Raw genomic sequence first — 24,594 nt, forward strand, 5'->3', positions numbered from 1 at the left:
GCAATGCTTCCCACTGGCCTGCTTACAAGACAGCTGTGAGCTTAAAGCAAAAATCAGCATAGAAAATGTTCCTTGTTACTGTAAGTGGACAGTGATGATTATAGCTCAGTCTATGTTATTATTGCCTGATTTTCCCAGTTCGGGTTTTCACATATTGACTCCTTACTCAAGATCTTTTGACATAGATTTGAAATGTGAATACGGTTTATTTTTTTCCCCAGTAAATATACAATACACACTTCAACAGTACTATTAACCAACTTTTTATGCCAATTAAACTTTGCTGCACTAACAATACCAATGAAACACATTAATAAGTCATACTTTTCCGTGAACAAACTGTAGCCAATAAACAGTCTTTTTTTAAAAAAAAAAACAAATTAAAACCAATTCTAAGTGCTGCCACAACATCCCTTTTCTTTAAACACATTATTCACAATAAATTTTTTCTTTTTTTTTTTTTTTTAAAGAAGATTACTTCTTTTAAAAATGTAAATTAAAATGCATTTTAAAAAATATGTACTGTGGTTCATTGGAAGTACACTGTATAGAAAAGAGAGAGAGGAAAAAAAAAGAAGAGACATCACCTGTAAGATAATGGAGACATTTTGCGATACACAACAACATCTTATGTAATATTGTAAGCAAATTATTAATGAACAGAAATGTACAGAAGCAGATGGACAAGTTAGTGAATATCATGGTACTGCACAGCTTTAATACTGACACACATTTACTTTCCAGTGGAAGAGATAAAACACATATTTCAAGGTAATCAGAATGGCTTAATCAATGTCTAATGATGCTGAATTTTTAATAGAATATAGTGAGTAAGGTGTTCCACCAAAGCTCAGCACAAGCTTTCAAATTAAAAGAAAAAAACCCCACAAGCTGGTGACTGTGTTAAACATTTTCTCAAGAATTAAATTTGAATTTTACCCTGAATATTCTTTTCATATGAAAACTCCAAAATAAAAACCACACATCTGTAATTATGATGCTGTCTTTATCTTGCTTCAACATTTTTTTCATGTTTTTAAGTAATGGGTTTAACTATAATAGTTTAACAAGCAAGAAAATTACATATATTCATTGGTCACATATGTAAATAAATGCATACATTTTTTTCTGAACTTTTTTTGGTTTGTAACCTGCTAAGTAACAGTCTTGACCTCAAGGAAGTTAACTACCATTTTTTTTTAATATTCAGTAGTGCTGAGTTATAGTTGATGGCTGTAGTGTTTTATCTTATCATGGAACAAGTTAATGAAATGAAAAGCAACACATATTTAGCATTGTAATTTACTTCTCTAAAATTCTGCCATTACTATAAGTGTTCTTATTACTGGTGAGTTCCAAGGCAATATATAAAACAACATAGACTGGTTATATGAAAAAAAGTATTCAAATGGAAACTTGTGTTCATGGTCAGATAACTAACAAAAATAAGCTGTAGGATGCAATACTTAAACATCACATGAGTGGGCTATCCACATACAGTATTCTAAGAAAAGTTTGAAAACTTACTGAGATTTGAGAGGTACAGAAGATTTGGACAAAGTAATGAAAACTAATGAAGAGACAGGATGCTGTCATTAATGTCCACTTACAGAATTTGGTTTATTCAAAAAGTGTATAAACATGCGTTATTTCCTCATCATTGTAGGATTTGAAGCCACTCACTACAACACAGGTCAAATATTTTCTTTGCTTATAACCAACTTTTTGGATGTATTCTATTGCCAGAAATGAACGTAATGCAAGCCAAAAATAATTTGATCGTCGCTTTCCATCCAAGCACTAAACATTTTACTATAAATTTAGTGAATCCAGCTCTCACAGACTTCAGGTAACAGAACACAAAGATTTGTTTAGACTGCATCAAAACAATTAATGTCATGAATTTCAGTGGTGCAGCTCTATCCTCTATGGTACTGTACATGTATTGGAAAGATGAAATACGATAGTGTGACATTTCAATTTTTTTGGAAGCAGCCTGAATATGTCTGAATAATAAATTGCATCCTTAACTACTTACTAGTTGGTTCCTTGAGTGATATGGTTTGTTTCTCCTGGAAAATCTCTCTCATGTTTTGGGTTGGAGAAATTAATGGTAATAATTCTTTTAAAACTGCAATATAAAAACAGCTTTAGTGAAACACCTTAAGTTCTTGTGTTTGTAGCAAGATTTGTTTTTCTCCCCCTTTACTTAGAGGCATGGGATGGCTAAAAAGAGATATTAAGGGCATCATTCTAGTGAAAGGTTTAGGCCATCTCATGCTACCTTTATTTTCATATTTGCTCTTTAACCTCCCACTTCAAACTTCTGACCCCTTTTTAAATAGGAAGAGCAACTACACTGCTTGCTTTTAAAAGATTTAAATCAGTCTCTTATGTATTCACTGACACCAGTTTTGCCTGTCACTTTCTCATTGCTACACCCCAATGGAAAACCACCTAACATACTCCCTTACATCCAGCATTATCCAAAGTAGCTTACAGTACGTAAATCTTCACACATTCAGTCTCTTTTTTTTCTTCATGTCATGAGGAGTAGAGTTTTGTGCTTATCACCAAATAAAATTGCAGTGCAAACTTTAAACATAAAAGTTACACAATTAAAAGTTAATATATGGCACCACAGCCTATTAATTCACATATAGTACAACAGACCAATAAAAACAGACATGAATATGAACATAGCTAAAAAGAAGGTGAGCTTGCATAGCAATGCAACAAAAGAAATTATATACAGAAGGAAATCCTTTCCATCCTGGAGAGTGATTTTTTTTTTCTTTCTTTTTTATATACTCCTGACAAGGAATAGCTTAAGGTGGATGGTGTATTAAAGAGAAGAACACAAGTAAAGTATCTGTGGGATATGTGTGGCTGTGTGTCTTTACATTGCATTTACAGTTCTTTTAATAGTACATAAATAAAGAAAATGTTCATTGCACTGTTTAGTGTCATCACTTCCATGAGTTCAGACCTGATGGTCCATCAGAGCAGCTTGCAATGTGTCTTCTCAACTACTCTATAGAGAGAAACAAAGAGAGAGAAAGATGTTGTATTAAAAAAAAAAACAACCCAAAACACAAACCAAAGCCTATGGCAACATTACTGCAGCAAAGTATGAATATTCAACAGGCTGGGACAAGAGGGCTAATTGCTTCTAAGCTAAAAAGTGATGGATGCTAAAGTTCAGCACTTACCAACACCATATCTGAGATAGCACGTTTCAGGGACTGTAGATCACTATTAGTTCTCGTACAAGCTACTGATTAGTACTGAGGGTTTGGCTGCAGCAGAGAGGAGGCAGACACACCAACAGCTACATTGCTTTTACTAGTAAACCTACACAGCATTAATGTGGTTTTATAGGTTTAACAGATATTGAGTTATAATAGAAAAAAGTTTGGAAAGCAATTCCCCTGGCCTGGGAAGCTCAGGGAAGAGCTGGGATATACAACTGAAAAACTTGGCTACACAGTTGAAAAACAGGACCTCTATCTAAGGTCAAAAAGAGCAGACTACTGCTTCTCAAGGAACAGAAAGTAAAGAAGGCATGACAGACCTGCCACTCTGCCCAAAGAATGCACTCACTTCTCTAAGAAAAACTGCCAACGGCATTTCCAAAACAAGCACACTACACTTCCAAGAAAATTCTAAATTACTAGAATTTCTTTTCAATTTTCCCAGTGTTTCACTACCATCGCACACTGAAAGATGTACTGTTGAGGTAATGTTGGTATGGTTTACATAGACTTAAACTGGTCCAAACCAAAGAACAGAAGAAATGGTTTGCATCTGATTTTCACGCTCAACTTCCTTCTCTCTTCACCAGAGATTTATAATTTTTCTCTTTTTGTCTATGTGAGAGTTCGAACTGTAGCTAGAGAAAAACTTACATAATTCACCAGTAAACTGTCCTTGACTGTTTGATCCCACATAGCCTATATCGAGAAGGTCACTGGCATTGTGTTGGTGACCTCCTCGCAAGACTTCACCTTTTCTAGGTCCAGTGGATCCTTTAGAAGAAGCTGTTCCTGAAGAGCTGTGGCCACCAGGGGATGGGAAGTTGGGTTTACTATATGGTACGAGTGCCTCTTCTAGAAAAGCAAAACAAAACAACAAAAATACCAAATAAATTCCTACATATAGGAATGATATTCTTATATGGCTGTGAGATTCATCCCTGCTATCAGATATGTCTTTTGTCTTGACTCATAGTGAGGCAATTTTACCTACATTGCTGTATCCCACAAAGAAACCAGCATGAATTTAATCTTGCTTTGATGTAAACTCATAAATTACTTTGTATTAATTATAAAAAGTCTAGATTCATTATGAGGTAGTAGATCATGAATCATAGATACTTTAATAAAAATACAATTTCCAAAACAATGCAGCTATGATTAGATTATTCCTTCAAGCCCACATGAATCTGTGTTTTCCTCTTCTTTCGCTTAAATTATGGTAGCATTACTTCAATCAATTTAGATAAAGAACTACAATACCAGCTAATTTAATTATCTTCCAGCAGCTAAGTAACTTCTAACAAAATACACTGAAGATTTTTTCCACTGGTTGTGAATCACATCGGAAAACCTTATATATGCATAATATTAGTAGCTGCAATATTTGGGGTGAGAAGATCTTCCTGCAGCTTGTTTCATGTTTCATTATGAGCAAAAGGCTTACTTTTGCTCACATGGCCTCTTCCTTTGTGAAGACCTGTAATAATAAACTGTTTGCCAGAGTAGGATTAATATCAATAAAGCATAGGACAGCATGTCTTCATGTAACATGAAGTAAAACAAGACATCACATAGGATTAGAGTTTCCAGGAGATACTGCAATAATCCTAACCTAAGAAGCAAAACAGCAGCACTGATACCTTGCTAAATATAGTATGATTCAAGAAAGAATATTTGTGCTTAACCTTACATAGGAAGTGCCGCTTCTCAAATTAGTGAGATATCTTATGTTTGAATCTTACATTTTTGAAGTGAACCTGGGCTGAAAGGGATTTTTTTTAATTTTGCTTTTCCCGTTGTCTTCACTCTTAAGCAATCTGATGAGAAGAAGAATCTGATGAGACTTTCTTTGACAGAGGGCAGGAACACAGAAGGAAAAGTAGATAGGGATGGTTAGAAAGAAAGAGGAGATAAAAATGTTTTTATTCAGTCTTAAAGCCTTTGCAAAGTCTGCAGCAGAGAGACAATTAACTGAAAGAAATGCTAAATGAGAATGAATTCATAGAAGAAACCCAGGATTTCATTCGTTGTGCCTACTGCCACAAGTGAGTAGGACAAGGGAATTCCCCAGGTGATCTGCTGTTGAAGAAAACCCATCCCTAAGGTAAAACTGTTGCAGAAGTGGGCAAGCAGCTCACTGCTTTCTCTGCCAAAGTATCTCCCTGTGGCCCTGCCTAAGGGACCCGAAAATTTGTGCTGCAAGAAGTAAGGGCATTATCTATGTTTTGTGCTATGATTGTGTGCTGTCCTTGCTGGGATATAAAGACATGCTTAAAAGGCATAGTAAAATGGCATTTAACAGCCATAGCTTCCTAAATTATGTTACCTGTTCTTTATATATCAAGGCTTAACAATAGAATCAGATTCAAACCTGGTTTCCAGAGGCTGGCTAAAATATGGAGCAGCTTTCATTATGACAGCAATAAAGCAAGCAGCATAAATCAGTTTAGCAGAAAGCTGGATACATTTTAAAGGATGGAAAGAAAAGTCACTAGCACTGCAAAAGAGTTTGAAGATGACATATATGGTCAATTGATTTTTCTCATTTGTGGACTCAGGATAAGGCCTCCTTAGGGCTCAATGAAATATTGATTAAAAACAACCATGACCAGAAGCTTCACATGGGCTATCAATGTGTACTTGCAGCTCAGAAAGCCAACTGGGTCCTGGGCTGTATCAAAAGAAATAGAGAGCCAGTTGAAGGAAGTGATTCTGCCCCTCTACTGTGTTCTTGTGAGACCCCACCTGGAGTATTGTGTCCAGTTCTGGAGTCCCCAGCATAAGAAGGATATATAGCTCCTGGAACATGTCCAGAGGAGAGACACTAAAATGATCAGAGGGCTGGAGCACCTCCCCTGTGAAGCCAGGCTGAAGAAGTTGGGGTTTTTCTGCCTGGAGAAAAGGAGGCTCTGAGGTGACCTTATAGCAACCTTCCAATATCTGAAGGAGGCCTATAAGAAAGCTGAGGTAAGGCTTTCTACATGGGTATGCAGTAAGATGACAAGGGGTAATGGTTTCAAACTTGAAGAGGAGAGATTTAAGTTAGACATTAGGAAAAAATTCTTTAATTAGAGGGTGGTGAGACAGTGGAACAGGTTGCCTAAGGAAGTTGTGGATGCTCCCTCCCTGGAAGAGTTCAAGCCAGGCTGGATGGGGCCTTGAGCAACCTGGTCGAGTGGAAGGTAGAAGCTGGAATAAGACAGATAAATATATATGAAGCTCTGGCCCACTGTCTGCACAAACTTTGTAAACCCCTCCCACCAGGCTAATATCTCCTACAGGAATGCTTTCTCATGCATAGACATTATTTTATTGCTCTAGTCATCCTGAACTTGACAAGAACAAAATACCTCTATTCAGTCTAGCCTTAAAATCAGTGCCTGTGTAGGGCACTGGAAATTTCAATATCAAGCTCATTTTATTTTAGGACAGATGAATTTTGAAAAGGAGGGGAGTTCTTGCTAACCAGGTCAGAGAAGCATCCTTAATAATAACTTACAAAGAAACGAGATGCATAAAGAATATTTGGGCTATTTTCTATGTCTTTGTAAGTCTTGCACATTGTAATTAAAATTGCTGTTTCGCCAAGTAGCATGAATTTCACACACTATTTTTAAAGTGTGATTTCACATCATCATTTCACAACATGAAAAATCACTTACTTGTTTATGCAGCTGAAAGATCAAGGGGTTTTATCTGTACCACTATTGTATACTTTAAAATATGGATTGTATTTTAAAATATTTACATTTTAAATATGGGAAGTGATATTTCCTTGGATTACTTTATTCAGTAAATCCTGCCCCAATGGCAGGTTTGCCAGCATACTACTATTTTTTTTTTGGCTGTCTTTAGTATTAGTGTGATAGATTAATAAGGGGCATTAATAGTAGAATAAAAAATAATAAAAAAAAAAATCTGATGAGTGTCTCTAGTGTTGCTGTGGAAGCTACATTAACACCTCAAAAAACAGTGTAGCCCTGCAGAAAGCTCCACGATCAGTACCAGTTTGCTTTTGATTTTGTTTTTTATTTAACCCTCTTAACTGTCCTCTTGCATCACTCTAATCAGCACTGGGATAACATGTGATTAGTGGGTTGAAGAATATACCCTAGTAAAGGGACCTGAAACAGAAGCTTTTCCTTGAGGTCAGGCTGAGAGAAGAAATCTGTGAATAATGTAGAAATATGACTTAATCTCAATATCCCCTGATACATCCATTTTTGTAGACCTGAAATTTCCATTTAGGAGATAAAGCCAGCACTCAGCAATGAGCAGGTCCTATGTAAAGGTGAAAACCTGTGCTGTCATCTTGCAGGGCCTAAGAGATGAATATTACATCATCAAATCCTTGAAAAAGGAGATGACAGTGTTTTCAATACAGCTGGAAAGAAAGTTAGCAGCTCAGAAGGAACAGCCCTCTTGCTGACATGCAAAACTAACTGCTGCCAATTTAGAAGCAAGTCGAAAGAACAAGAAAATATGTCCCTGTATATATAAATAAATACGTCTAACAGAAAGTACTGTTAAAATCTGTCTCTTCTTCCCTGCCTGCCTGAAACTCTTCCTCTTCTTTCTACTGCTACACTTGACAACATTATTAACTGCTGTAAGGAATGCACCAATTTGGGTGCTAATGAGACTCCCTTGCTGCAGGAGGGCAAAAGCTTGGAGCACAAGCTCTCACTTCTCTTTGCCTGCTCTTACATTCCATCCTGAGCCCGGCAGAGAGGGGCATTGGGCAGCCCTGGACTACCGGCAGACACAGAGAAGCATCAAGAAGCCGTCTGAGTTGCCTCGGCTGGTGCAGCAGACACACACCTGATCCGAAGGCTTGTTTATGTTGGGCTTTCCTGAAATCCTCTTGGCGGTCTGTAGAGCTTATCCACTCCTGGGTTTGCCGCTGCCACTCTAGTGACGTCCTAGCTTGCCGGTCCAGGGAGCTCTTTGTGTCATCTACGTTCGGTGCATGCTGCCTCTCAAGAGAGCTTCCTTTCCTCTCTGCCGAGCCTCCGCGCTGCTGGCTGGGGACTACTTGCTGCCTTAAACCCTGACCAGGGGGTGGGTCAGGTGGTGGTGGAAGATCTAAAAAACGTGAATAAGATTTAGATGAACTAGTGTTTTCATTGAAACACAAGGTCTACTTGATGCAGAAACGTCCCTTGCAAACGGCATGAATCACTCCAGCTGCTGATTTTTAAAAGGAGGAAATTCCACGCTAATCAGAAATGGGTTTTTTACAGGCCACTAGTTTTTCACTCAGGTTATTGTGTTGTGAGCTCTTTTTAACTTCCATAAAAATCATTAGGCTTGAAGCTGACTTACATTTCTAAGCATGGGATTTATTTTCTGTGGGCTATACTACATTTGGCTCTTTCAGTATCAGCAAACAATTACGGAAGGCTGGGAAAAACTGATCCGTACCAGATGCCAGAGTGATTTTCCCCCCTATCATATTGGGTCTTGCTTCATCATGCCTATTTCTGGGCTTTAAGCTTGAGGCTTAAACTCAAAATTGAAATGTAACACTTCATCAAAATGCAAAAAATTCCACAAAATGTGGGAAAAAAAATATTCATGGAATCTACTATCATTGAAAAAGCATCAACACACGTGTGGAAAATGCATGTTTAAATGGAACCACTAAACAACAGGTGAAAATTTTACTCAATTGTATTTGAATGTTCAGCCTAGAACTAGAATCTTCATAGACAAGGACAGCCACTCCTAAGCTTAGCTGCCTTGCAAAAATAAGCAGTCAAAACACAATTTCATCTGAACACTGGAAGACACTTGCCTGGTCTCTAAGAACTCTTGTTCTTTTCAAATTTATGACTTGGACTACTAAGATGCTTGTAAAATTGAAGACTGAGCTTCTAATCGTATTTGTGGAGACAAAAGTACATTCTGCTTATTGCTCCTTGACACGATTATAGAATATGGATGCATATAATTCTAAACATAAGATTTTCCTTTAAGGTATATGAGAGACCTACAGTAGTGCAGAAAAGCCTCATATAATTTAAAAAAAAAAAAAAAAATCAAAAAAGATAAAGCCTTTGGTATGGTAATGAAAGCTCTCTCGTGTAGGATATGTGTTTTATATGAAGAACACTTGCTGATAATTCCATTTTTCAGCAATATATGCCTAAATAAACTTGTGTAGTAGGACCAACTTTCCCAAATCTCTGTTAGTTTACATGAGCTACAGGTCTTTCCTGCTTTCTAGCCTTTTGTACCTTGTGTTGCCAAGGTTTGTCAAGGAATTGAACTGGCTCAGTAAAAGGCACGGAAAAGCAAACCTTCTCTTTGTCTGCCAGAAAGTGTGTTGTTTATAACTATAGTGAAACTGAAATTAATTTTATAAAGTGGTGAGGAGGCCTTCGGAGTGAATTTATTTCAAAGGCTGTAGTCCAGCTTTAAATAATGCTACACAGACTTTTTTTCATGTCCTTGCTGCCAGAGGTTATACCTTTATCTCATGCATGGGGCAGAAATGCTTCCAATGTTCCTGAGATGCCATTCCAGTCAACATTGTCTCTTACAGATAAATGAGGACGTGCAGGTTATTTGTGTCTATGAGGGAGAGAAGTTGCATCTGATGTTGCCCCTGTACCTTTGTTCACAGCTGAAGTGCTATCCCCCTGATTAAGATATCTATCTTCTGCCTTGAACAGCCTTATAATAATCTGTCAGCAAGCTTGGTGTATGCTTTATGTTCAGCACTAATTTATTTGAGAAATTTTTAGTTATGAATATAGATGTGACCTTTCATGACAATGACTATATTTGAGTTACTGTAGGTGGAAGTGGGAGGGTATGGGAGCTTGCCAATGTTAAAATTGCTTTATAGTGTTGGCTTCCAAAAAGGCATTTCTTATAATTGATTTTATTGCAATCATAACCAGCTAATGTATAGAACCACAACACTGGCCTCTGCTTATGCAATTTGAAATAGAGATTACTGAAGTTGTGATTTATAAGCACTTTATGGAGATGCACTGAATCCACTAAACACAGTCATAACATGACATCTGACAACACAATTTTCCAACATGAAATATTTATCATAAGTAGTGCCATAAGCAGTATCAGACTTCTTAACATACAGTAAACTTCTTTAGACACTGCCACGTAATACATAATGATTAGATACTGAGAATGAAATAAGGATTGTACTTAAATTGTACTGCATGTTCTAGAACTAGATGAAATTCCTGGAATTCCTGTAGACCTATGCTGCTGATCCACTGTTAACCATTGCTGTTAACTCTTGCTTTACTCCATCCATAGATTTGGCATAATGATTGCCTGATGCGTAGAAGTGAAATGAGAAAACATGTTTGTAAAGCCGTTTGGGTGTTTTAGACCTGTGGACGTGTTGAAATGAAAAATAAAATTCAGCTTCTACTGAAGCTTCACACAATTCTAGAAGAACTGTAGGTACTACAGAAGTAATGCAACCTGGCTTCAGCCCAAGCACAGACTTACTGAACTGTATCAAACATGTCTGAGAAGGTCTGTAAGAATGTTTACTAATTCTAGCCAGTCATCACCTGACCAAACTGTTTGTTTTTCCACCTTTCTTATTCAGGTTGATTGTCACAGTAACACCTATCTTTCCTTTTTTATAAGAGAAGCCGGGAGAGCACTTCATTAGGACATGTGGCTTTTTATTTGCTCTGCAACTTCAACTCTGTGGAGCATATCATCTGCCTTAATTAAATTACTAAATATGTTCTGCTATCTTGCCAAGGCATGTATTTCTAGTCACAAGTATCCTCCTCCAGTGCCACAGAGAACTATCTTGCCTACCCTCTCATTTCCCAGACCAGTGTATCCGTGACTGTGAACACCTCTCCACACACTCTTGTGAGTATGCATATACATGATGGTTAATGGGTGGCATTTTGGCTGCTGGTAAACAGAGATCAAAAGAAGTTTATAGTCTCAATCTATCAGGCAGAGTTATTACCATATAGAGGCAAACCAACTCATTCCATCATGTCAATCACTTCAGAGAAGTTTTTAATCTAAAAATTTAGGGACATCAGCAGGATTTTCAGTGAGCATAGCCAGAGTAGTATCACTGCTTATCACTGCACTTCCATCTAAATGACATTTATCTTCCAGGTGCCAGGTAAAACACCTACATTGAGCTACTAACTTACTGGGCCACTGGGATGTCATCCAAACTGCAACTTGCAGCCTCTAATGGCAGAATTATCAAACTTGCAAGGAAATTTATAAGTGCATTGGTGGGGAGGTGATGGTCTTATTGATTTACTAATGGAGGGATTGTGATTGAGAAGCTGTAGGACATCAGAGTGCCTGATAAGAGGTAGATGGATATTTGGTAGATGGTATTTTGGGATTACTCCAGCCCTCGCTTAGAAGGCAGAGCACTGGCGAAATTATTCAGGCACTAGACAAGCTTTGGCACAGCCTCTCATTATTAACTGGAAAAGCAGCAAGTTACAGAACCAGCAAGTACAAGGACATCCCTTTCTACCTGTGCCAGTGATTTGTTTTCCTAGAGGTGATAATTACTCTGAATTTTAGTAAGCTTCTGAATCACTTTCTAGCATCAGAAATAAGCATGTTCTCTACAGTGATCTACCTCAGCAAAGACTGATTTGTAAAGCACAATAGGAAGTCAGTAGCAAAGCTAATAGAAATCCTAAGTTCCAATTCTCCTTTTTAACCCCTCACTATATTTCCCTTCTGCTTCCTATTTGGGCTTTTGAAATAAAGCTAAGGAAGAGTGTTCAATTCAATCATGTAGTTACAATGCTACCATATAAGTAACATTCCACTTTTTTGGAACTTATTAATACGTTGTTTACAAGGAAACAGACTATTCCTTGAGCCCTAGAACTAAAAAACTCCTATTTTTTGTTATGGTAGACTGTGAGCTCGGAATCGGAGTTTTTCATCATTTTAGAGATTCATAAGGTGTTCTTCATCTGTGGATTTGCTGTTGTCTCTGTGGCCTTTTAGGATAGGGAAATTAAAAACCAAGTTGTTCAGCAAGACAAACATGAAGATTCAATTCAGAGTCAGTCACTAGAGGATTGTGACCTGTGACTGAAGAAAATGAAGAAACAGGCTTTTAGAGGATTTGTGAGGATTTCTGTTAAAAGTAAGCATGAAGTTGTACCCTCATATGTTCATATAGTTGGGGATCAGTGTGCTACATGTGAAATACGAATATTTCTTTGGTGTTTTGTACCATCTCACACAGGCAGAGCTAACAAAGGATAAGTTCTCAGGAAGCATACTGGAAAGGGCAGAGAAAGGTATTTAAAATAACAGATATCCAGTATGTGATGAGACTTAAAAACAGGATGCTAGGACTCATCTGGCTTGGAAACCTGAATATCTTTGACAAACTAAGTATGTTTTTATATGACAAATCCAAGAGGAACCAGTATTCAGAGTATGTATTGCAGATGTATCAAAACAAGGAGAAAAATACATAGCGATGCTTCCCACTGATATCAGGCTGGTCCAGGGCTGAAGTGACTGGCCTGGATTAGGGCTCAGAACTACTGGATCTACTCCTGGTTTCCTTCTTTCTTTTCCCAGCCATAGCTTAAGCACAGTGGGTCTCTCTTTGTAAAGTTCATTGCAATATTCCATGCAAAGCATCCAGTTAACATTTTGAATTTCTGTATCCCACAGGTTCCTGAATTCATTTTGTTTTCATACACACAGGTGGCAGCAGCAATCTTTAGCTTCCTTAATTGACAAATGTTCTTTTGCAAATTTAGCCATGACTCAGACTTGCCGTTACACTTTAATGACTCATATTTAGTAAGAGTGGAAGTGGAAATACTGTACAATTTGTAATTGTTTGTTCCTGTGGTAAGAGAGAATGAGAAAGAATCTTCTATTACTCCATGGCATTATAATGTTTCAGAACATATAGTAAGCACTTTAACTAGGTTTAAAACAGACTAATGTCAAGCTAATACAGTCCAAAAACTGTTGCAGTTACTACCTGTGTCTGAGAAGTGGACTGTTCAAGCAAACGGTCTGACTCAAATATATATAAAGGAAACTAAATAATATTGGTGTTTTATAAAGAATAGAGACAAGGTGATAGCAAATTCCTTTTTTTTTTTTTTTAATAGATGTTAAATTCTGATTTCTTTCATTAATTCAAAATAATGCCACATTTTACTATGGAGTCACTCTTCCATCAGTTTCACAACCTGAACTGGTTTCTCTTTAATTTTCTGGTATCTGTACTATTGTTCAACATTTCTATAGCAATAGTTCTAAAAAGCAAAAGAATTAATGTCCCATAGAGCGTGTAGTACAAACTCACATGTACACAGAATTTGTGGTCCAAAATGCTCATAATTTAAGGTGGCAGGATATGTCAAGTAAAGGGGTTCACTTGATGTATGCACAAAAGGAGTATTGACAGCACTGGAAGTGACCCACAATTCCCATTTACTATTCACATAGACATCTATTTAATGGATCTGTGTATGAAAAGCTCTGGAATATATCCAAGAGATGAAGGCATTAACGTTCAAACTGATTCAGATCCATATGAGTGAAGTCTAAGTTACTTTAAGCTGTTTTGCCAAGTAAGATATAATGAGAACCTCTTCAGTGAATGCTTTCACTTCTGGAATCTGTTCTCCACAATCAAGGAAACTATCCCAGCATACTGCAAAACTGTGTCTGTTCACCTGGTAATATGACTGGGAGGAGAGCTTTGGCACTTTTAGTGGCCACAGTCCACCTTGCTGTTAACATATTTATACATAAAATAATATATAGCACAACACAAATAAACCAAACATACTCTCTATCAAAATTATTTATTATGCTACTTGTCCAAAGACAATAATGAAGAAAGTTGGACCCTCTCAGCTTGATATAGTCTATGATTCTCTGATTCTCAAATAATTTCTACTGGAAAAAGTGGGATGTTTATGCTAAAATATAAAGTTTGTTGTGTCTAGATTTTTAGTCTTACACTTTCCCCATACAGTGGAGGAATTGTCAAGATATACTTAAGATTGGGAGCTAGACTCATTAGCATCACACCTCCTCCTGTGGTCCAGATTGTTTTATGAGGGCCACTGAGACAGGTAGGACAGTCTAGCTCTTAGAATTTCCCTGCTTTTAACACTGTTAAGAGAGGTCAGCATGAGGAAAGGAATCATATCTCTGTCTGCAAGACACTACAGATATCTTCTGTCATTTCTTTAATGCCGTTTTTCCATTTTCCTGTTTCTCCTGTCTGATAATTTCAGCCCCTACAGAGGCCAGGCCAAAGACCAGAAGAGGCAGCCAGCTGGCCACCTTCATATCTAGTCCTCTTCAAAGAGTAACAGGCAGCAATTGCATCTTTTGCCAAACTTGAGAGGGGGGTAGATAAAGATACTGGAAGACTGAGCTTAATCATAAGAAGAGCAGAACATACACGCTTGAAATTTCCAGATGGCAAGCGGTGGTCAGAGCGAAGTGGAGATATCAAGGAGGGGAACAAAGTCATTGAGGTTGGTGCATGTCAGGAATGAAGCACCACAGACACGACATGAGGCAGAATCATGAGAAACGCCTGACACATTGATATAGCAGTTGTGTGGCTGTCAGAAGCAGCACAAAACAAAGAGGGCATTGTAGGACTGGGTCTACGCTTCTCCTTAGGAATTCATAAAATGCAGCTACTGCTGCTGGTGGCTACTTCCATTGTATGCAAAATTACCCACAGGCCCTTTTTATAATGTCAACCCACCTGCAACACAGCCATTTTTGGGTAAGATTTATATCAAGATCTGAGAAAACCTAAGAGATGCTAATGTGTTCAGAGCTGAAATAAAGAAAAGCTCCTTGAAAGCTCACTTAACCAAGCATCACACTGCTAGTGTTGCAATATTGCTCACCTGGCAACCTGGGGACTACATTTCACCAAAAAAATAATTCACTGTAATGCATATTTCTTAAAAAAGATTACTTTATGTTCCCCCATTCTGCCCACCTGCTTGTTGCAGATCATGGTCATGGACTTCACACCAAAACACTTACCATCTGTTATTCCCTCTCTACGATGAGGTAAGGGAGGTTGGTCCAACCTTCCTCCCTTATGTTTTTTAGTGGGCCTTGGCCTCTGACTCTGATTGACAGCTGCACTGGTGTTGCTGTCAGTAGAAAAAGGGCTGCTTGGTCGAGGTCTCTGAGAGGAAGGGTATGCTTTGCCTAAAAAAAAAGACAAAACAGATGACAAAGTGTTATTGCCTTGAAATGTGCTGTTCTATTAATGTCTGTTCCAAAGCATTAAATCAGGTCTAATTCTCAGAGGCAAGCAAATGTCCCCTTGAGGTACCCACTGATGACAACTGCTTTAAGACACACCACAACAAGCAAAGTGAGAAACTTGGCATTCTTTTGTCTTTAACTTTTATAATTAAAATCATTCCATCTGTTGTGATAAAACTACTGTATGCCATGTAACTCCTACCTGCTCTGTGTGCTGAACAGATGTGTCATAATAATTCCTCAGCCTTCAGCAGGGAAGGAAAACAGTTCTGCAGTCATATCAAATTTATCTCCTCCTGCCTTCCACCTTCATGTTTGCAGAGCCAGATTCTCATTTTAGGGGCTCCCATATGCACTGTATCTCTGGAGTAGCTCCAGTGAAATAAACATAACTGATTTTGCAAGCTATGTAGCAGTGTAGGTTTGAATTCATAAAGGCTCTCATTTCTCAAGAAATAAAAATGGAAATATATTTAAATGCAAAAAATTTCTTGTTATTTTTCAGTATTTTTGTATGTGAAAAAAATAATGTATCTGACTGAATTTATGCCTCAGATTTTTTTATATGTGGAGAGACTAATCAAGATACATGATTTCCCTTAAAAAAATTCCTTGATGCTGTTCTATGGAAAAAGATCATTAAAAGCATCACAACAGGAACACAGTTCATTAACTGCATTCACTTCCTCTTTGATATTTTTAATCGGTTAATCAGGCTTTTGGTTTAATAATAACTGATGAAAACTAAAGAGCACAATCTTTTACTTTCTTTTTGTCATCTGTATGTCATTCTTGTCAAGTGTCTCGGGGAAGTTAACATTTGAATTCCTACTTGTTTTAATCCTATCTGCAGTGGAAAATGTATAAACCAGTAAAAACCTATGCTCTTTTAGTGCTACTTCAGGCCCAATGGTGTAAGATCTGATGGAAAGTGGTAAAATCATGGTTTGTAATTTTTCTGGTCAACTGACCACAAATAGCAAGGAGCTTTTTTATCTTCTGGTTAACTTAGACCAGTTTCATCTGCTGTGAATTATGTTTTCTAGTAAAATATTTTATTAGATAGATTTACTTTAAACATGCCATCCCATACAACCTGATCCATAAAAGCCTTATCAGGACTAATATGCCACCTGCTACGCTACTTGAAATATTCTCAGAGCAAGGAGGGTGAAGTAAGAAAAATAGCCATAATCTCTCTAACATGGCATTTCACTTTAATACATATATGTTAGAATAACATCTCGGTATTTGACTTCAGAGATTCCCTGACTGTCTCAGGCTTGATTTTTTATCTTCTGACTGCTATGCCCCCTGAGGAGGACGCTGCTCTTAGGCAGGCTTCTCTCCCAGTTGCATGACACTGCCAGCTATCGGAGGTTACCACGTTTGAGCACTTCACACGGACATTCCCTAACTCTCCTCTTTTAAAACAAGCCCAATTGAACTTAAACAGTATGAGAGGTATGGCTTTGCTAACCTGGATTATTTTAACTGAAATGTGTTACCGAACGCTCATTCAAGCAGCTAATTCTGTAGCTGAGAAAGAGCAGTAATAAGCATTTGGGGGAAAGATGGAAACATTAACCTCTATAGCTGGCACAGCTGCAGCCAGACAAAGATGTGATCAAGCCCTTACTTCATAAATAAGTATAAACCAACAGACAAACACAGATAAAATATTAAAATTTCATTTAAAAATAAAAAATACCACTAATTCAAAGAATTGCAGATATGAGCCTGAAATTCCATTCTAGCTCACAGCACATTGCACAGATGTTTTGCAAAAATAAACTTGCAACATGCAAGTGCAACTAGTGAGTGAAGAATTAGATTCTCCATATTATTCTCTTGACTAAAGAAATGTGATTGTTCATTCAGAATGTTGGTTTGAAAACAAAATAGACACCAAACATTCTCTCTTTTCTCTCTCCATGAAAATGAGGGAAAATAAATAGCACTGACTTAAATCAGACATAGGGCAAACACAAATGATGTGAATGCTCCTAAAATACATTTTCCAAGGCACCTAATAACTGATTACAGCATCTTGTGCTTGTCGGTAGCCCTTCCAGTAAGCAGTGCTAAGCAGCGTCAAACTCTGTAGTAGATTTAGTGTAAATGGAGACAAGGATGAAACCACTAATTCTTCATTTAATTTCCCAAGAGTTTTAAAAAGAAAACTGTCTGAACTTCGCAGCAAATCACATGATGGCGTCTGGAAACTGGAAGCAAAGTGTCTGGCAGGAAAGACACTTTGTGCCTTTATTTACCAGTGCCTCTTATGCATGGCAATCAAGCACACCCACAAGAGGCCATGGAGTTGGGCTTCTCCTTTCATATCACAGTGAGAATATTTCACAGCTGTTCTGATGGGGTGAAAATAACTGTCCAGACTGCAAAGGAGTTAAGAGTCAGGACCTTCAGACTCCCTCCAGAGACACAAACAGAAATAATACTGCTGCTTCTCTGCTACTAGACAAAATTTTTCACGATGGGGGGCTTGCTGTGGTACAGCCGGTCAGTAATAAGCAGGTCTGATTATCCATGCTATCTTGGGAGGTATCATTACCCCATTGGGGAGTTATTTCATTTGCTGAGGTTTTTGTGAGGAAAAGAGGGGAGAGCTGCTGGTTTACATGTGGGCTTTATTTTGTTTCTGTTTGGCCCGCTGGATCATTAAAACAGTAAGAAGGTAATAATCACAAAGTCTCTACCACAGGCATTGAATACCTTGTTGTACCCTAAACTCTTAACAGTCTGTCTGTACCCAGTTTAAGTGCATTTGTGACCCAATTAAACTGGGAAAATATAACTGATAAGAGAGTACTCATCTTTCCTTGCACTTTCCACTTACACAGCTACAATAAGAAATTATATTTATTTCAAAGGGTCTATGTGTTTGTGCAGCCATTTACTTTTGTTATGTGCCTGTTCGTGGTGGAAATTGAACTCTCAATAGACTGGTACAAGTGATATTAACTTCAGGTGAAATTTTTGCATTAGCTTTTAATGAGTCCAAGAAGAAAAGAAAAACAAGAAAAAAAACAGGAAAAAAAAAAGAAAACCCTCTATCTAGAATTAAAATATATAAAGTTTTAAATATGACCCAGTTTGGCTGTTATTAAAAGCAACAGTCACTTTACCTTTGTTACATTTAACTTGGCAGATTCAGTTGGCAGATTAAAATTAGATTTTGTCAAAACATATTAACTTATTGCATTAAGTATATTTAAAGTCAGCTATTACTAAGGCTTTTTACAGTTTTTATTGTTAACAATAAAAGCCCACCAATTCACCCCATGCTTAGAAAAACTTCACAGAAAAATACACTTTTGCAAGAAGAGATGCAACAGAAGAGCAGGGATGGAGATAATAGTTTGAACATTGTATTCATCACTGGAAATGTGAATGATCATCAGAAGATTTTGCAAAAAATTCATTCTTCAAAGACTGCACAGCAAAATTAGTGATCTCGTCACTGAAATATTAAACAGCATATGTCAGTAAATCTACAGCAGAGTCAGCACAGAGAGAAACTGCAGCAGATTGAAGGTGCAGATAAAAAGCTTGTGTTAATTACTACTTCAGATCACTAAAAATTAAATGCAACACAAGGTTTCATTTAAAATATACTGATAAAAATATCTCCATCCTCCTTATTCCATGCATGTTAGACAAGTGTGAGATGCAGGTTCACCGAGAGGGGGAGAAGAATAGGCAGAGACATCCTTCATGCAGAAAGCATCAACTTTGAGTCTACAAACCTGTTCTTGTCAGGCTGGTTCCATCCAGCCTAAACCCAGCTTTATCTGCTGCTGCAACCAGTGCTTGTGCAAAACTGCCGCTGGTAAAGATCGAGTCATCTGAGGAGCTACCTACACTAGATCTATGACTAGAAAAGTTACGGTCCTCATCAGACGCAGAACCCCATCCATTTACCATTGAACCTAAAAACAAATGTAGGGGTCTAGTGAGTTGTGCACAATTGATATTTTTGATCATCTCAAGCTTAAAGACCCACTTAATATGTCCTTTCTCAACAGGAAACCCAAAATTCATTTGACAGAGTTTGATATAAAAGAGCAGTACTCATCTAAAATATTCATCTAAAACTTAAAGTCCTGCTGAATATAGCCTTTCAAAACGAGAAACCCAAAGTTTATGTGATAAAAGATTAATATCAAAACTAAGTGGGATCACATTCACAGCTTGCTCCATGTTGCTTTGATCCTGTAAACAAAATGGTATCTGTTCTCTACAAATGCAAAGGCTCCATAATAAACTCTCAAAAGTTAATGCATTTTCCCTGGAATTGAAATGAATGTTAAAGGTTTTTACTTGACTTACTATAAATCAGTATCTAGTTTGATATTTGCAAAATGAAGTCTTAAACAAGATTAGCACTATGTCATTTTCTCAATCAAAACCTTAAAAGAGACGAGTGATTTCAATGGACTGAAGGAAGCTGACCTGAAGAAGTTTGTTTTAGAGGATTGCAGTTACTTTTTAAAAAGGTTAGAAATAATTAACATTCAAGAGCAGAGCAAATATATTCTCAGATTTAATACTGAATAAATCACTAAGACAATGCTGGCCTCATAGTACCTTCTAGCTACCAATTACCACCACTGCAAGAGGGGAAAGTGATAATAATATCATAAAAATATAGTCAGAAAAACAGATACCAGAAAAAGGACATGAAAGAAATACTAAAATCTTGTCAGAAGTAAAATATAAAGAGCAAAAGAGTGAAGGAAATATGCACCTTATTTGCTATTCATTTATATTTTATTTTGGTTTCTCAATGCACGAAGCATTGATCAGCTATCCAACATGAAAGTACAAAATATTTTCAAACGCTATCACTCAGTTCAGATTTTTTTGCAAATTACTGAAATTCTGAAATACACTTTTTAAAAACAGTGGCCTGTGTATGGTGAAAAAACATTCTAGTAACCTCATGAGAATCTGCAGAGACCTGCTTTTCAAAGATATGAAGACACATGTGGAAATACACATCATGGTCCTGACTTTACTATTCAGTTAGCACAGGTGAATTTATGTAAATGTACATGAGATGTGTAGCTGTGTAAGTCGTGTTCCTGAAAGCCTTTTTTCAATACATGTTGAAGAAAGTTTTACTGTGTTCAAAGCTGTTAACTAGTAAATCAATAATAACCTGCTTATTAGTACCAATTTGACAGGTTGATTAAAATCATAGAATTATAGAAAATATCACAGAAAATATTCTGCAGAAATAAATCTTGAGTACAACAAATTAATACTGGAGGTTAGGAAGTAGCACGCTTCACCACAAAGCACAAGAACAAGGGATGATTTTGTGATGCTGCAGTGACCAAACCTTTTATGTCAGCAATGTGGCAGACTATAATAACAAAAGCCCATGGACTCCTAAGATACATTAAAAGAAACTGAAGAGTTCCATGGAGGTCTGACAGGCAGAAAGTGTGTTAAGCGCAACAAAGAGTGACAGAGTTTGATTCTGCCTGCCAAGAGCACATGTAAAATTGTTATTTTCCAAAAACACTTGACTGGATGCAGACAGCTGTAAGGATGCCCAGATAACAGCAAGGGAAGGCTAAAACTGAATTTCCTCTAAAAGAGTTTCTGAACTAACAATCAAAGTGTGATAGGACGTCATAGAGAATGGAGAGTAAAAAAGCTTAGCAACAGCTATTGATGAAGTATGAAAAGAGATAACAGAGATAAAAACACTTCATGAAGATATAAGAAAATTAAATGCTATAGCTGAAGACATTTTCAAAACAACTGCTTATCAACATATTCTGCAAAATAGGTAAGCACAAGCTGAAACATAAAAATATGACTAGACCTACAGATATCAAAGGAAGAAACTCTGTTCCTGAAAATTTATCATGTATCTTGTTAGTTTTGGGGACCAAGGGTTTTGAATGATATGTTCTATTTTCTAGGTAGATACATATAAAATCATTTATATGGTTTTCAGTATCATAGGCACAAGACTGTGGACATTTTAAAGGAACTTAAGTTTGAATTCACATTTGCTCACATGGCTCTGTCCCTTTGCTAACCAGTCATTCAGCTGTTACAGGACATATAGTACACATAATTGGGATGGGATGCTTTCAGGCTGTCTAGGAAGTTGATATTTTTCATCTGCTGCTTTAAAGGTTGGACTGAAGTTTATCCAGTCAAAAAAAAAAAACAACAATCCACATCCTCACTATGGTATACAGTCAAAATCTGCAAAAGCCCTTAATGCTCTCTCTAAAGTCTATAATGCTCTCTCCAAATTGTGTGCATGTACCTACCTATCATTCAACACACTTGCAGACATACCAGGTTTTCTTAACAAGAACTAAATTTTAGTGTGGCAATTTTTCAGGCAAGCCCTATTAGAAAGCTCTTTTCCTGAATTCCTCTGCATTCCTATGGACAGCATGCAGCAGCAAGGCCAGGAACAGCACACTCTCCCCATGAATAGCTTCTCCTTTCCCTCTTTCCCAGCAGCTGTGTTAGGAGGGACTGCCTGTCAGGCCAGAAGTATTGCTCAGCTCTTGGAAGGGAAATGAGCTTTTCTCAGTGAGGACATCAACACAGTTGACAACTAAAGCAAAGTTGTGACCCCACTTAGAGCACTGCATTCAGTCCTGGGGTCTCCAGTACAAGACAGACATGAATCTGTTAGAACAGGTCCAGAGGAAGGCCACAAAAGTTATCACAGGACATCTCTTCTGTGAGGAAAAGAGAGAATTGGTGTGCAGCCTGGAGAAGAGTTCTTTCAATATATAAAGGGAGCTTGTAAAAGGGATGAATTTACCACGGTCTGTAGCAACAGAAAAAAAAGGGCAGCTAGTTGAAACTGGGAGTAGATTTAGACTGAATTTAAGGAAAAAATATATGATGAGCATGGTCAGACACTGGAACAGGTTGCCCAAAGAAGCTGTGCCATCACTGAAAGTGTTCAAACTGAGGCTGGACCAGGCTTGAGTAACCAGATCTAGGGGCAGATGTTCCTGCACAGGGCAGTGTGGTTGGATTAAACTATCTTTAAGGGTCTCTTCTGACTCAAACCATTCCATCATTCCATGATTCATAACTGCTTAAGTCAGCAAGCTACCATGAGACACATACAGCACACACAGCCATAAGTGACCAGGTAACCAGTGGTAAAAATCTCTACATTGTTTCTGCAGGTTCCTGAGCTATTCAGTTTCCCTGCATAAGCAACTTTTTCTCACCACAACTCGCAGCACTAAAAACCCAGTTTGCTTTGCCCTCCAGAGGTGCATCTATTGCCCAGAAGGCATGGGAGTGCTGGAGCCCAGCCCGGGCATCTCAGGTCACCACACAGCCACGTTAATGCTGCACACATGGTGAATGCTTATTTAAAGGCATCCATTGGCCTCTCGGTTTCCAAATCAGATGCACATTTATTTCTCTCTGAATAAAGGCAGAATAAGAGATGCTGACGTCCCTTTCAGATCAGCTGTGCATTTTGAAATTGAATGAAACAGGCTTTTAGTGTCTCCTTTACATGCAGCTCACTATGTGTTTTTCAAGAGCACATTGCAGTTTTTACGCTTTCTGGCAACTGTAAATTTTACTCTTGCTGACAGCAGCAGTAAATGCTTTATGCAGAGCAAAATCAACTCTGTGAAAAGTTGAACTCTGTTTTCTTGCTCCATAAAATATCTCTTGGTGCTAATGCAAACAGAAAGCTTCTTTGCTCTCAGCAAAAGGTGAGGGGAATAGTGGTGCTAGATTCTTGTAGGCTGCATGCCACTGCTTTTAGTGACATTTTGCAGGCAATAAAAATGCTATTTTTCTTTGTAAAGTGTACTCTTGTTCTACTTCAGGAAAAAAAAAACAATCCACAAAAGCACAACCACAAAAACAAGCAACCCAATCTAAATTACTTGAAGTAAAAGCTGCCTTTAATTAACACTTTTGAAAACCCCATTAGACACTTTTCCCTATGCACCAGACTATGGACATGCTTAAAGGTAACAAATTATGTCACTGGGACTTGCATGTGTAGGCTTATGTGCTTTCCTTCAGAAGAACACTAAGCACATGTGAATATTGAGCCCCTGCTCCTCTGAAGGTTTTTGATGGAACGGGTTTAGACTGCTTAAAGTATGGATGAAGTCCTTGGAGCCTGATGCTACGTCAGCTGATATCCCTTTAGCCTATCTACTGGAGAAAGGCATTATGCTCTTTTGGACATATCTGATATTTCTGACTACTGACAAGATTAGAAAGAAAGAACGTCCACAGATTTTGGTGGAAAGGATGGAATAAAAGGGCCCACAGTCCTTGTACAATTAAAATAAGAAAGAATAATAGAAAGGCCTGAATGCAGAACATAAATATGATATTACAAAAATTAAACATGGTCTAATGCTTTATGTTGCACTTTACTATAAATGCCCAACTATTTAAATGTATACACCTGAAATAAGCTCTTAAAGTTTAAAATTTTTATTTTGGGGCAGGAAACACTAAATTAAAGGAAGTAAAAATCATACATATATATGTGGCACTTCAGTGGTCCAACCATAATTAATGCCCTTCATAAAAATTCAATGAAAAATGAATTTATGTCACTTAGCTGAATTTATTTGTGTTTGCATTTTCAATCTTTCTAATTTTTTTTGTTTCCATATTGCTGAAAGGCACAAAAATTTCTCAAATTTATTCAAGCTGTTAAAAAGAAATGCACACAGAACGTTAAGTAGTTGCTCAAATGCTGCTGAGCAGTAAAATACTATGATAAAGTGGCATCTTGCTGTGTCTATTACTTCTTCAGCACTAAAATTAATTTATGATCAGTCATCAATTCATTTACATGTCGTTTTATGCTAAATCCATCCATGCTGATGAATGCATATCCCTAGATCCATTAAGCTAGAGTAAAGTCTGTGCTTTATAATATGACCCTGCTAATTGTTGCATTACCATTTTTATGAGGTACAAAAAGGAGCAGTTTCCTATTTTCTGGCCACATATTTAATCCCTGAAACACATTCTTCCTATGAAATGCAGT

The 24,594-nt window shown here is 37.4% G+C and overlaps 1 protein-coding gene across 1 annotated transcript in view; it reads right to left on the bottom strand.

Annotated features, from left to right (window-relative positions):
• Positions 1 to 3,000: 3,000 nt before the first annotated feature.
• The window catches only part of ROBO2 (roundabout guidance receptor 2), an 888,578-nt gene continuing 866,984 nt past the window's right edge, over positions 3,001 to 24,594 (bottom strand). The window contains exons 27-31 of the mRNA XM_030448588.1: positions 19,307 to 19,489; positions 15,309 to 15,479; positions 8,079 to 8,342; positions 4,008 to 4,109; positions 3,001 to 3,034 (exon numbers count right to left, since the gene is read on the bottom strand). Of these exons, the coding sequence (XP_030304448.1) occupies positions 3,030 to 3,034; positions 4,008 to 4,109; positions 8,079 to 8,342; positions 15,309 to 15,479; positions 19,307 to 19,489 (725 nt within the window). The 3' untranslated portion in view covers positions 3,001 to 3,029. The remainder of the gene's footprint in view (positions 3,035 to 4,007; positions 4,110 to 8,078; positions 8,343 to 15,308; positions 15,480 to 19,306; positions 19,490 to 24,594) is intronic.

The sequence above is a fragment of the Calypte anna genome, chromosome 1 (genome assembly GCF_003957555.1).
Source record: "Calypte anna isolate BGI_N300 chromosome 1, bCalAnn1_v1.p, whole genome shotgun sequence".
NCBI lineage: Eukaryota > Metazoa > Chordata > Aves > Apodiformes > Trochilidae > Calypte > Calypte anna.